Source organism: Sarcophilus harrisii, chromosome 1, assembly GCF_902635505.1.
Source record: "Sarcophilus harrisii chromosome 1, mSarHar1.11, whole genome shotgun sequence".
NCBI lineage: Eukaryota > Metazoa > Chordata > Mammalia > Dasyuromorphia > Dasyuridae > Sarcophilus > Sarcophilus harrisii.
In genome coordinates this window covers 269918740-269933926 of record NC_045426.1, presented here as the reverse complement: position 1 = coordinate 269933926, position 15187 = coordinate 269918740, and the positions used below count along the sequence as shown (strand labels likewise).

Here is a 15187-nt window from a genome sequence, read left to right as displayed (position 1 = left end):
AAACACTGAATGGTGTTAGAATCAGTTAGCAAAATTAAAACATGTATTTGAGTGAGAGAAGTGGCTTATAAATACTTTAGCTGACAAAAGAATTATCGAAAGGATGTACTAGCTAAAGGGGGAAAAACAGTTATAGAACTCACTCCATGAACAAGGCAGACTGGAATTGCAATCAATGTAGCAGAGAGGAAGAAGAGACATTAGAAGTCATCTATTCACACCCCATCCCTTTTGAATGAATACCTAACACAACATCCCAACAAGTGATTGTCTAACTTATTTTGGAACAGTTTCAGAGACTACTCATTATGTTTTTCAACATATTAAATTGTTAGTAAGTTCTTTGCTAGAGTGAACTATATATATAGTTTCTACCCAGTAATCCTGGGGAGGAAAAAATTACATAAAATATGTCTATCTCCTACAAGCCAATTTTTGAAGAGAAATAACATGACTTCTCTAAGTTTTCTCTTCTATAAGCTAAATACCTCTCAGCTTTTTCAGCTGTTCTTTATAAAATAGAATTTCAAGTTTCCCTCATCATTCTGTCCAAGAATGAATATATTTTCACTTTGTTCTCCGCCAATCTTACTTTCCCAATTATACTTCTAACCTGTCTCTCTAAACATCTTAAAAGAAAAAAATGAAGAAGCTGTTTTCATTCGCAGATCCTTTCAGGAAGAGTGAACTGTGTTCACTGAGGGAGATGGCATAAAACTGACTAGAAGAGCATATAAAGAATATGATCTTCAGATCTCAAGTTTTCTCTCTAATATTGGTTATTTTCAATTTAAATTAATATTCTGTTTCCTTACTGATGATTTACATCATCATTTTGCCCCAAATACCCCACAATCATCCAGAAAGTAAAGCAAGAATTTTTGCCTTAATTCATGATCTTATGTTTGTTGGACTCTACTAATGGCCCCTTTTTATTTTGGATTAATCTCTCCTTGGAAACAATTTAATATTTGCCAGAATTCTTGTTGAACATCAGGGTTTCAAAATTTAGTCTCAACTCTCTGGTATATATACTATATTCATCCAAAGTAAAATTTTAAAATCATAGAATATAAGGTTTGGAAGGAACCTTAGAACCAATTTTTTCTGACTCCTCTCAAATTGCCTTCAAGATAATGGAAATGAGAAAAAAAGAAACCCAGAAGAGCCAAGTGACTGGCTCAGGGTCACACAGCCAAAAGACACCAAAATATTGATCAGGATTCTGAATCTCCTAATTTTCACTCCAGTGCTTTTTCTGCCATACCCCTGCTATGGAGGTGGAAGAAAGGATTAACAACTGTCCTTGAAATTTAGCTCACTGTTTAGTGCTTTTTGTTTTTCCTCTAAAGAATCTGCTTAAACCTTTCTGAAAAGAATTTAGTGATTTATCTCCCTGTCAAACCATTGAAAATATACCATTATTTCTGGAAAATACAATAAAGAATAATAGAAACAAAAACAAACAAAAAAAAAACACAACTGTCCTTGGCTTTTTTCTTTTTTCTTTTCCTATACCTGTTAACTTGATTGATTACAATGTCTTCTCTTTTCCTAGATATATAAAATTTACCAGTCTCAAGCCTAAGGAGTCCATCTTTGCTCAAGTTTAACAGGTCTTCATTTAACTGGTTGATTTTTTTTTTTTACTTGTAATTCAAACTTTTATAAAGTTCTGGACTGAAGAATTCTACTCTACCAGTATCAAAACTCAGTAAGGCTTTAGCCTTTGGGTGCCCCAGAGCACCAAACTTCTTTTGGCCTAGGCATTGGTCCTCCCAGTACAATTTTTACTCTACTTGAATTAGGTTAAATATATAAGGAAGGTTTTTAAAGGTGAAAAGATGGCTCCAGATTTCATTAACCTTCTGGGCTAGGCAACCTGTGCTTGATAATAACCATCTGTGATCTATTAAGCTGAATTTTTGTGAATCAAACTATTTTAAAAGTCCCATCTGGGAGTGATATTCTTATTAGGCAAAAATTCAATTTTATAATGGAACACAGGAAACAGAGTACCCTCCAAATAAAGAAGCAGTTGAAAAAAAGGGGGTAGGGGGGTAGGGAGGACACACTTGACCAGAAACTAGGAAATCTGCACTCTGGGTTTAGTTATAACATAGCATCTTAGCTAAATAATTTAACCTCTTGATCCTCAGCTTCTTTATCCCCAAAATAGGAGGCTGGAATGGATCATCTCTATAATGGTCCCACTTTCCTGAGCTAATATTCTATTATTCTAAATAATGTAGAAAACTGAAATAAATTACCCCTTGGTGCTCTTGGAAATGATAATTTATCCTAAATAGAGAAGTTCTTTAATTCCAAGGGGAAATGTATTTTATACCTTCATTACTAATTGCTAGACATATGGAATACATATTTTTATTACTACTCAAATTATTATTTCAACTTCTTCAATATTTCAACTAGATTCATGTTATATCAATTAAGAAAAATGTCTGCTTCACACAATTCTCTACTTTTTCTTTTTGCTAAATCTCCCTCCACTACTTTTTTTTCCCCCAATTTGAAACAGTAAACATTAAAAATAACAGAAACTTCTTCAGAGCAGGCAAAGGATTTGAGGAGAAGCTAACTCCTTGCCCCTGACTAGGCTTACAAGATTTATTTATTTGTTTGTTTATTTATTTTGCTGAGGCAGTTGGGGTTAAGTGACTTGCCCAGGGTCACATAGCTAAGAAGTGTTAAGGGTCTGAGACCAGATTTTAACTCAGATCCTCCTGACTTAGTGCTGATGCTTTATCCACTGCACCACTTAGCTGCCTCCCAAGATTTACTTTTCAACAGCAACTCTGTGTGAATGATCAATTTTGACAGACTTTGTTCTTCTCAGCAATACAATGATCTAAACGACTCATAATGGAAAATACTATGCACATCCAGAGAAAGAATTATGGAGTCTGAATGCAGATCAAAGAATATTATCATTTTTTTTTCCTTTCTCATGTTTTTTTCCCCTTTTGTTCTGATTCTTCTTCCACAACATGAGTAATGTGGAAATGTTTAATGCGACTGTACATGTATAACCTAAAAAAAAATGAAACTGGAAAATATGTAAGAAAACAAACAAAAGAACAATAAAAAATAAGATTCATTTCTCTTTTTTGGCTCAAACTACTTCTCTCACCCACCTCCCTTTTAGGGAGTACAAAGCTTTCTTGTCCCCTGTAACTCTCCAGCACTGGTAGAAACAATAGAACAATGAATTAGAGCTATAATAGCTTCCTATACCTTTTCCCTTGGATCAAAATTGCTCAAGTTTGAAAGGCTACTCTAAAAATCATTGCCTTTTAATCACCGAGTAAGGGATTACTGAAAAGAAGTTTTAGGATATCTATATTTGAATACTTCAAGGATCTATCCTTTGGTCAGTGTGGTACAGGCTCTAGTGACAGACTACACATTTCTGTGTGACTAAGATGATCTTTAAGAACTGGCTGTGGCTGAAAAATTCATCACCCTGTGACTAACTTGGTAATGAATATGCCAATATTTCTGCCACTGACTGCTGTGTAACTCTTTGGCAGTTAACATAGGCAGGAAAATCTCAAATGGCAGGGAAAATTTCAAAGATTAATGAAGGGTAACAGGCTGCAGATGCTTCCCTTTACACTCCTGTCCCCACTGTTTAGAGTAAAAATAACTAAGAAAAATATCTCAGCAAGTTATACAAGTAAATATGGTACTTAAGTGTATAAATATACTATTATGAGTAATAACATACTATGAAGTTATAATCTGCAAAAAAGGACATCAACCAAAATTCACAACTAAAAAGAGGAAGCTATTTGAGGAAAGTTCACACTAGCTTGAACAAATCTAATTTAAATGGACTATCAGACTCATACATTAACATTTTTTAAAAAAATTTCTAAATAATTCTAAGATATTAAAAAAGTTATTTCAGGAAATCACATGCATCTCAGTTAAAATGCTCAAGTAGTTAAGCAATATTAAGTTAAAAAAGACTACTAATATTTTGTTTAATTACACAGAGCTTTAGTAGCCAATGAGATTCATGATAAAAGACTTTCACTCAGATTACTTATTCTTATGTTACCTTATATCATCAGTCAAACTTTTTAATTTGTTGTTGAATCTGAAAGACTCTACAATTCTGTCTTCTGGGAGTGGAGGCAAAGGAGTAGGCATCAACTAAAATAAAAAGCAAAATATCTCTTTAAATATGTCAGTGGTACAATTCTTTTCAACTCTGTGGATGGCTGAATTACCATTACCATTAAAAGCCATCCCAATAAAATGTGTAAACTTATTAGGCATGCTCACCTTTCCATGTAATCCATTTGTCTTAGAAAAGGGATTTTCTGAATGTTTAGCAGGCTTGACTTGGCAAGTGGGATCATCAAATGATAGTCCATTTTCTTTAGGTTCACTATTCTCTATACTATTAGCACCATTTACTGTCACAGTTTCTGGCAGTTCATGATGAGAAGCCTCATCATCTTCAGCATCTTGACAGGAAGAACAAGCATTTGGGAGTATACTGATTCCATTTCCAGTCAGAAGTCCATTAAGAGGTTTTGCATGGCCATTCTCCTTACCCAATCCCTTTGACTCCTCATCAGATTCTTCTGAAGACTCTGCACCATAAGGGACCAGCACACTGGAGGTGAGCTTGGATTTGCCATTCATTACTGGCTTGGAACAAGATTCACTAGGTGTGATCTGTTTTGATACTTTAGTAGCAACTGACATTGTAGATGCATTTGAGGTAGATTGTAATGCAGAAGAATTAGTAATGGTAGATGAGGGAATGGACTTGCTGAGGTTTTCTAAAGAACTATTGTGAAGATTAGGTTGGGACTGACCTTGTCGAACAGGCAACTTATTATGAATACTGATAGTGATTTTTTGCTTCTTAGGAGGCTCAGGAATAATTGAGGGTCTGTTAACTGTCCAGTTTTGAATAGAAGTTGAAGCAGAAGCAGGACTTGTTCTGTTTAAATTAGAATTACTAGCACTTGCCACAGAACAGCTTGGAGTTTCTTTCAATGGTCCAGTTCCATTTAAGTGATTAGAATTCTGTAAGCAAATTATCATAAACAACTGAGTATTTCTCTCTTCTCTTCCCCACCCCCTCACACACACACACCCAAAGTTGTATCCATTTATTTTTTGATTATACATACTTTTAAAAAACTAAACAGAAGCTTAACAGATAACATATCTTCTTTTCCATCTCTTCCCCTTTAATTTCCCTCCTTCCCATCTAATTTTCCTTTCTTCACTCTTCCTTTTTACCTTTTTTTCCTCTCTCCACACCACCCAAGCACATACACTTACAATGACAAAATACATTTGCTTCCTTTGGATAAATGTTCATTAGGCAAGTTCTCAACTTTGACAAGAAGGAAAAAATGCTTCCTGACTTTTGCGCCATATTTATATTCTTTGAAGAGTTCCTAGAGGGTCCTTTCTTTCTACAAGTAACTTAGTTCTAATAATTCACTTAATCATATCACTAACCTGTGAAACTGAAGAAATGCCACCTAGGTATGAGATGGATAGATTGTGTTCCCTTATTATAGCCAAAACTTTTTTTTCATAATTGAAAGAGATCTCATTGGCCATTTAGTTCAGTCTATAAATTAACAAATTAACAGCAAGGAGTTTGTACTCTACCTATAAAATGTTACCTTTATCATATGAGGAGGAAGTTGTGGTCCAATAAAACCTGACACAGTCTGTTTATTATTGACTACCCGTTGATTGATCACTGGTCGAGGAGAAGACTGTCCTGGAGTATGAATGGAATGAGTGTGTTCCCCTCCATTTTTTACATCATGGGATCTAGAAATGAAATAGGAAGACTGTTTATATTACACTGCCATGAACAATAGAGCTTTTAGAGCTTCTCCTTGGAAAGAAACTACACATCACTATTCAATTTGTATATAAGAAAGCTCAAAGGTAGAATATGACAATCTTCTAAACTATTCAGCAGTTGCCTCTAATAAAAGACAAAAACTTCTGATAACCTTATTTCGGCCTTGGTCCTAGTATCTGCTAGCAAAAAAAAAAAAAAAAAAAAAAGCTAGTATCTGCTATTTTAAAATCATTTATTTCAATTGGTTGATAAACAAAAATTTTGTGTATAATCATAGTACCTGATATAAAAGAGGACATAGGCTTGCTGGTTAAGCACTGATCTGATATCACTGGTAGAAACAATGGAGTCATTCATCTGGTACCACTGTCCATTACTAGCCTGCAAAAGAAAAAGAATGAAATCTTTACAGTGGCTATAACTGGATAGGAATTAAATACCACAGACCAGATAACTTTAAAGTAACAGAGTCAGGAGGAAGAAAAAACTATAAAGTTCTCTAATAGTACTACAATTTTTTTTAATGGTTAAATTCAAATGTTCAAGAACTTACCTTTATGTAACAGTAGTAATGACCAGCATGACAGCTAAAACCAGTATGCACTAACACTGCATATAGAACATAAATAATTGGTTCTCCATTAGGTTGAGACATATATGGTCGAATATCGAGATACTCAGGATATTTCACATCCTAAATAAAAGTAGGAAGAAAAAAAGAAAGTCATTTCTGCACGCACATTTTACTTAACAGCTTTAGAACAATATCAAAGAATAATTCTTCCAACTTTCAATTAAAAGTACAGTGAAACCCTTCCACAGTTTTTAAGTAGGGGTTGAAGAATAACATTTCCCTTATAGGTTACGTTGTTATATCCAGGGTTTAATAAATGTAATTGTATTTCTAGAACATGATTTGACTTCTGAGTTAATGCAGATCTATGTGAAGATATAATCCTACTGTATTTGTCCCCCCCCCTTTTTTCAGTTTTCATTGAGATTAAATGAATTCTCTGAAGAGCAATCTTAGAGTCATCATGAAAATTCTTGTGTTTTTGTCTCTTAAGAAGCAGGTGGTCAAAAATTAGATAACAATTTCAATAAATTCTTGATTATTCATAAACTAATCATTTTCCTTCTCCCTCCTGCTGCCTACCTTTTGATCACTTTATTGCTCCTTAGCACGTCCACCAGAGGGGTGGGAAGGAGAAGGGAAAGAAAGTGAAACTTAAATCAGTCAAAGTTGCTACTATTGAGAAACTCAAGTTAAAAAGACTTTGGAAGGGAAGGAGATTTAATTAAGTATGCACATTTCCTGTGAATTTCACTTATGGAAGTTCTGTCTTCTCATTACCATGTATAATGGAGACCTAACTACAGGCTGAAACATAATGATATTTATTAGTACTACCATAAGAAACCACCGAATAATCAAGTTAACCAACTATGGCTTCTCTGAATAAGTAATTATTTGTGTGTTAAAAGAAAAATAGCTAACTTGCATTGTAGATAGAGCACGGGACCTGGACTCAGGGAAACCTGAATTCAAATCCTGCTTCAGATATTTACGCAGCCATATAACCCTGGGCAAGTCACTTAACTTCTCTCTTCCTCAATTTCCTTATTTGCAAAATGGGGTAATAATAGCACCTACCTCCCAGGGTTGTTGTGAGGATCAAATGAAATAAATTTATAAAGCACTTTGCAAAACTTAAAGCATTATATTATTAGCTATTATTGCTATTACTGTTTCTTTAATACTCTTTATTCTCTCTCCAAGTAGGCTGCAATGAATCCCCTACACTTCAGGGACAAAGAAAGGACACAGAAAAATCAAGAGACAAAATAATTTAGTTACACATTATTATTAGTTTAGAGCTACTTACGAAGTGCTAACACTTAGGATCTGAAAAATTTCAACATAAAGATGGGAAATATGTTCTACATACCTTGGCAATTTTTCCACCACTGAAATTTGCAAAACGTTTCAAAGATAAGGTAAGAACATTAGATGATCTATGTATAGTAAACCTCTTTGAAGCTGGAACCATCTTTTTACACCTTAAAAGAAGCACAAACAGTTGGTTACACTTGAGATGAATGTTTTCTTTGGTACTTCATGTTCTTACTTGCTCAAAAGATATGGCTAATATTCTCTTCAAACATCCCAAATTAGTTTCCAAAAGAAGTTTAGAGTTCAGTGCAGTGAGAGACAAAGCTCAGAGTTTACGATGAACCCTAAAACAGACAAAATCATAATGAAATTAAACTTGAAACTTTTCAGAATGATTTTCTGACATGAGCATTTAGTAGAGCCCTTTAGATTTTTCATCAGCACTTCTTAGAACTTATTGCCTCCATCAATATGGGCAGTGCCTGTAGTGTTACAGATCACAAGCTATTCCGTCCCTCTTACACCTATACAATTCTTGTCCATTTCCTCCCAAAATTCTTTAAAAGACCTTCCCTTCAGGTCTAACATTTCACACCCCATAGATCTTTACGTATGCCATCTATCCATTGTTCTTCACTCTCACCATAAAACTAGCCTTTTTAGTCATATATCTTTCTCTGAAGACAACCTTTACATCATTTATTTTGCCCAACTTTTTGTAGATAACATGATGCAACTTATTTATGCTCACCAGGTATCACTTCACTACCCACTGGGTAACACAACTTTAATTTTTAGAGACTGATGCTTTATGACTTAAAGTCTTTCTTAAGTCTTAAGTCTTAAAGTCTTAAAGACATAAAGCCTTTCCCAAAGGCAATCCTATTCTCTGTTTCTTCTGTTCAATTCTGGGCCCAGCTCAGCTCTGTGATTTTAGCAAATTTTAAATATTGAAACACTCAGATCTTGGCCAAATAATGTTGATGTTAATGATATATCAAAAAAAATTTTTTACATGTTTTCTAAAACTAACAGCAGGGATTGCAATATTTCTTATAACTTATAACAAAATAGAAAGTTTAAATTTTAAAAAATCCTTATAGTAAGTTTTTTTTTTTTAAATCCCTATAGTAAGTAATCAAATCAAATAAGCTTAGTATTTATTGTATTACAGTTAGAGGAACAATGAATCTGAAATCAAGAGGCCTGCCTGGGTTCAAGTTCTACTTTTGTTTCTTATTAAGTATATGACCATAATTAAGTTATTTAATCTCAGGATCCCATTTTCCTCAGCTGTAAAATGAGGATAATATATCCACTATCAACCATACAGAATTATTCTCAGTAAATGGTTTGGTAATCCCTAAAATATTATATAAATTTGAGTTATATGTATATTTAGCAGTACTCAATTTGTTATCATTTACATAAAAGTATCACAAATAAAGAAGTGCCCCAATTATTGGGGCATCATTTTCATTGTAACCACAATTTCCGTTTAAAAAATCATTTTTTAAAAATCATGACTGTAACTCAATACTATTAAAAAAATCATTACTAAAGGATTGAGATGCACACACAAAGACATGTTGTTGGAATATTATTAACTAACAAGTACAACAAAGGGGGCTACCTATAAGGACAACTTCCTCAGACCCAGAAGCAAGGTAAAAATAAACAAAACAATAGAAGGCAAATACATTTTTAAAAAACTTTTTTGGGGGAAAATAATACAAGTCAAGTCAAAACACTGGCTGCAAATGTTAGAATAAAAATGTTTGCTGATCTTAAGCCTGATTAAAATTGTCTTGGAAAAATCTATACAATAGCCAAGAAAAGCGATGCCAAAAAGAAAAAAGAAAACAAGATCTCTCTTTTAATGAAAGATGGAAGGGAAAACAAAGCATAGGTTCTAATTTTGAATAGATGGAAATCAGACACGTGACTGATTAATCTAAAACAGGTTGACTACAGTCTCTCTTCTCTCTTCTACATTAAACTCAATCAAATTAATAAAGTCAATAAAGGGTTTTGTTTATATAACTGAAGTCTGAAACAGAATTTTTAGGCTATAACATATTATATGTCACAGAGTGGCACTTACTGACAAAGTACATATTACATCCCAGCTCTAGACAATAGCACGAAGGGAATAGAGAGAATATACATGTTTAAAATGGAATTTTGCAGCAGTGAAAAGCAACGAGAATCACTGAAATTGCTATGTGATTACTAACACACTGAGACTTTCTCAATTAGTTGGTAATATAATTGTATTTTGTAATCTGGGCAATATACATTTTTTATTTATTTTGTTTTACCAGTGTGGACTGATTTCTTTTGAGTAACTATGACCTTCATTGATTAGACCAATAGTATTTCAGGCTCAATTCAATCAGCGCAGTATTATCAGTAAGCAGGTAAATCTAGAGAACCTAGCCAATGATGAGAAATTTTTCTATTTGGACTTTTACACTGGTGGACATATATCTCACAATTTTATGCACGTTGATGAGAATATTTACTGGACTGTTTAAAGTTATCTGTGGTTGAACCAATTGACTATTTATGACTCTTATAGGTACTGAAAACATCCTTTGAGAGGAGAACTTTTAAAGCTTCATTTTATCCTATGAAGACAAATAATCAATCAAATAACTGGCTAATCTAAAACAGGTTGACTACAGTCTTCTCTCTTCTACATTAAACTCAATCAAATTAATAAAGTCAAGAAATGGTTTAGTTTATATAACCGGAAGTCTGAAAGAGAATTTTTAAAGCTATAATATACTGTATGTCAGAGTGGCACCTACTGACATATTACATACCAACTCTAAAGAGACAGTAGCAAAGAGGAGATAGAGGGAGAATATAGGTGTTTAAAATGGAATTCTGCAGCATTGAAAAGCAATGGGCATCATTGAAATTGCTGTCTAATTGATAATATAATAAACATATCTACAAACAATGGGATCATTTTCTACACATCTTTGTCAGCTGTGTGGGAAGATGTGGTCTATCACAGAAATTTGTCTGGGTAAATCTTTTTGCTAATAGTTATATTTCCATCAAGGTGACTATCCAGGAATGACAATGATGTAAAAACAAAAGACATCAGTAAAACTTACTGGGGAAAAAAAAAAGAAAGAAAGAAAAGACAGTAAGTATGTGGGTGAAAAATTGCTATCTCCTTGGCTCCCCTTCTTACCCCCACCCTTTTTAAAAAATAGCTGCTTTAGGAAACCACAATCAGACGACAATGTTCATCTTACTTGCTACATTTATAGGAATTTTCTCCATCTAATTGCTCAGGCTTCACAAATTGTTCCAAGGCTTTGTTGACACTCTGGGCAGCCTAGAAGTCAGAAAGACAGTATAATATTTTATTTCAAACACCACTACAAAACAATTATAATAGTGCTATAAACACCCAACAATCTTAAATCCTTCTCTTGACCTGCCATAAAAGGGACCTTGGTTTTTCAAAGACTATGCCAGTAGAACTTTAGCAAATCCCACTGTGGTAAGACTGCAAGTATAGCTCAGTGATGGACTGTATATCTATCTGATTTCTGACAACTATTTTTGATATATAGTAATGATAAGGAGCTCATTATCAGGCTGAGCACAGGGTGATAAGTTTTTCAGTCACAACAACTCTTGAGATATCTACAACTTGATGAAGAGAGCTGTCTGCATCCAGAAAGAGGACTGTGGAGACTGAATGTGGATCACAATATTGTATTTTCCACTTTTTTGTTGTTTGCGCGCATTTTGTTTTATTTTTTTCCTTTTTGATCTGATTTTTCTTCTGCAGCATGACAATTGTCATAGAAGAATTGCACATGTTTAACATATATTGGAGTACTTGCCATCTAAAGGAGGGGATGGAAGGAAGGAAGGGAAAAAAAATTGGAACACAAGAGTTTGCAAGGGTGAATGTTGAAAATTATCTATGCATATGTTTTGAAAATAAAAAGCTTTAATAAAAAATATTTTGGCAAAAACAATGAGAATATCTACCAAAACATAAAAGATATAGGCCAATAAAAGAATTATCCACAATGAAGAAATCACAAATCTTTGACGTATTGCAAGCTGAAAAAATGACTTATGTAAACTACTTGCTATCCACAAAAGAATCTTTTACACCAAATAAGAATGTTCTGAATTTTATCACTGATTGTGATTTTTTCATTTCCATATATTGCATGTTATTTTATTCATTTTTTGAAATCAGAGACTACATAAATTCTGTGCATTTTCCCCCCCATCTTTCATTTCAGCAATTTTATCCAACCCATAGGTTGGATTATAGTTTTTACTCTGAATGAGTGCAACGATATTCCCAGGAGTAGTCATGTAATTTTGGACACCAGAAAACATTGGATATTAGGCAATAACCTATGGAGATTTGAGGAGTAAGTGGTATTTATCTATGTAGTCAAACATAAAAAGAGGGGATTCTCTCACAAACAGAATAATTGAATTTGGAGTTTAAGACACTAACAAGCATATTTCAGACTTTGGTAAAGCATAATTGCTTTGATGGTAGAAACTTGTATTTTTACTTTTATACATCAAAGCACTTTGAACATAGTATGCATTTAATAAATGTTTGTTGAATCGAATTAACATTTTTCTAAATGAGGCCAATGCAAGTATACCAAAGAGGAAAAATTCTGGTTTTAATAAATCTCACTGAATACCTTTTGGAAAATCAAATGTTGCATCAGGTAAGATATGTCTATATTTCAGAGTAGAAATAGGACCTAAGCAAAAAAACAAACAAACAAAAAAGAACAAAAAAAAACTTGTGTCTAAATAAACTAAATCAACTGAGGCCCATGGCTTAAACTTGTGATTATTTCTTTTAGTTCAATTTAAGAAATGTTTATTGAATGTCTATCATATGCTAAGCACTGTGCTACAAGAGGCAGAGTATATAAAAGCTAAAAAAAAAAAAAAAAAAAAAAGACCTTCTCTCTACCCTCAAAAAGTTTATAAATCTAGTTTGAATGATATTAAAAAATAATATAAGATAAATATCATAAGTAAAAAAAAAAAAACTATGGCAATTAAGAGGGAGAAATTGTATAGTTGTCAAGATTGTAGGGAGAAGAAATCAGGAAAAGGTTTGAGAAAAAGGTAGAATTATGCCTTTCTTAGATTGGCATGATTTCAGTAAGAATTGGGTAACAGACAACAGGAGCCTTATATTTGAGGAAAGAAAAATTTCTAAACAAGGGGATATGTTTAGGAAACAGTGAAAATTCCAATTTGACTGGATATAAAAGAACACTAGACAATACAGAAAGACAGACTGGGGCCATAATGTAGAAGATCCTGAATATTGAACTGAATAATAATTTTATTTGGTAAACAATGGGGAACCATTGATTGTTTTGGAGAGAGAATTAACATAACCAGAACTCCATAATAACTTTTACCTGGTAGGCAATGGAGAACCATTGATTGACTGGGATGAGATTAACATTATTAAAGTTATGCTTTAAGGAAGACTAAACTGAAGCCTGGTGTAAAATGAATAGGTAAAGAGAATAGAACCAGCTCTTTGCTTTTATGATAAATAGAGCTGAAAATCTCATGCAGAGATTTGCACTAAACATTTGAAAATTCATAGAACTTTCCCAAACAATATTCAACTTTTCATTTCGGCGTATCCAACCTCTAGACAGTTTTAACTCTGAACAAGTGCAACAATATAGCCAGGAGTAATTATATAATTTTGAACACCCACCAGAGAACACTGGGCAAAAATGGGCAATAACCTATCTAAGAAGTCAAACATAAAAAGAGGGGAATTTTCTCACTAACAGAATCAATAAATGACATAATCAATGCCATGTGGCATGGAATTTGCAACCTAGCACTGACATGATTCTCTGTTCTTTTGACTCCTGGAGATAATCATCTAAGATGGTGGGTTTCCACTGATATACTATGGAATACTACCAATAGTCAGAGGAAATATTTCAGTTATTATACATTAATGAAATGTGAATTTATTGTTTCTCATTAAGTTGTATAGCATTATTCTATGTTGCACTGGAAGTGGTACTAAAGAAATAGCAAATGTGCTGCCCAGGACAGACTATTATCTACTCCATTAACTTTGAGCATCTTAGATTGGTAACTTATATGCACCCTGGTTCTAACCAACTATGCACAAATCTAGTCTAGGTTTTTAATGAACTATGCTGAATGGAGAGTCACAATGGGCATTACTAAGTTTCTGTATTCTTGGCTACTATGACAAAAACAAAATTTACCTTTATTTCCAATGGAATATCAAGGTATGGATCAAAGGTATCAGAAACTCCTTTGCAGTTCATACACTTTACTAAAACAAAAATGAAAAGGTTTAGCAAAATACAATCATCATGGTAAGATCAAGCTAAACACAAATGCAATCTCATTATCAATATCATTATCCAATTAATATTTAAATCCATGAAATATATTAGAATATACCTCGAGATCTCAGATAGCCTCCAAATATTTGACAAACAAGTGTGGTAGCCTGGGAGTGCCGGTCCAATCTGAAAATAAATTAGGTATATTGAATTTTTTTTAACAGCTATATCACCTTGGATAAGAAGAGTTTTGCTAGATCTAAGAAAGTCATATCTATTAAAGTACATAACTAGGACCCAACTATCTAAAACAAAGGACAAGATTAAGTTCTATAGGAATTCAGAATCCATAGATTACATGGATATCAGTCATAAATACAGATGCCCTGAACAATGAAAAACACTTCATATAGCTGTACTACCAATAACTATTCACTGCTCTTTCCCCTTTATCACATTGCTGTTCTTGAATAAAAATGTTCAGAACCTGAATGCCTTTCCCATTACACATATTACTTCTAGTATCTGATTCTCACTCTTAGCTCACCAGCCTTTCTTTACACTATCCTAGTCTCCTCTATAACTAAGTCATGTTCAAATAGCAACACTACTGAAAATTCTTTTATAGAAGGTGGCACAATGGATAAGCGTGCCAGGCCTGCAATCAGAAAGACTCATCTTTGTAAGTTCAAATCTGGCGTCAGATACTAACTAGATGTGTGACCCCAGGCAAATAACTTACCCTGTATGCATAAATGAGGGCCGGAGAAGAAAATGGCAGACTACTCCAGTTTATTTGCCAAGATAAGCCCAAATGGAGTCATGAAGGATTGGACATTACTGAAAAATGGCTTGACAACAACTTACTATCCATCCCTTTTGTGTTTGAGTTACTGAAGTTTATACTGTTTAGTACAAATCAGATGTGTTTCCATCTGCCTTGAATGGAACAGATCACATGGAAATCAGGTATGTACTACAATTCTATATAAAATTTGAGGTTCTGACTTTCATTTATAAAGGCATTCATTTAAGATCAGGATG

General features: G+C 33.5%; 1 protein-coding gene across 6 annotated transcripts in view; it reads right to left on the bottom strand.

The window, feature by feature from the left end:
• The window catches only part of USP42 (ubiquitin specific peptidase 42), a 71732-nt gene that overhangs the window by 17446 nt on the left and 39099 nt on the right, over window positions 1-15187 (bottom strand). For all 6 annotated transcript variants that reach the window (XM_031941820.1, XM_031941809.1, XM_031941830.1 and 3 more), the window contains exons 6-14: window positions 14262-14329; window positions 14060-14130; window positions 11039-11121; window positions 7822-7933; window positions 6426-6566; window positions 6153-6253; window positions 5682-5835; window positions 4312-5067; window positions 4085-4179 (exon numbers count right to left, since the gene is read on the bottom strand). In XM_031941820.1, the coding sequence (XP_031797680.1) occupies window positions 4085-4179; window positions 4312-5067; window positions 5682-5835; window positions 6153-6253; window positions 6426-6566; window positions 7822-7933; window positions 11039-11121; window positions 14060-14130; window positions 14262-14329 (1581 nt within the window). The remainder of the gene's footprint in view (window positions 1-4084; window positions 4180-4311; window positions 5068-5681; window positions 5836-6152; window positions 6254-6425; window positions 6567-7821; window positions 7934-11038; window positions 11122-14059; window positions 14131-14261; window positions 14330-15187) is intronic.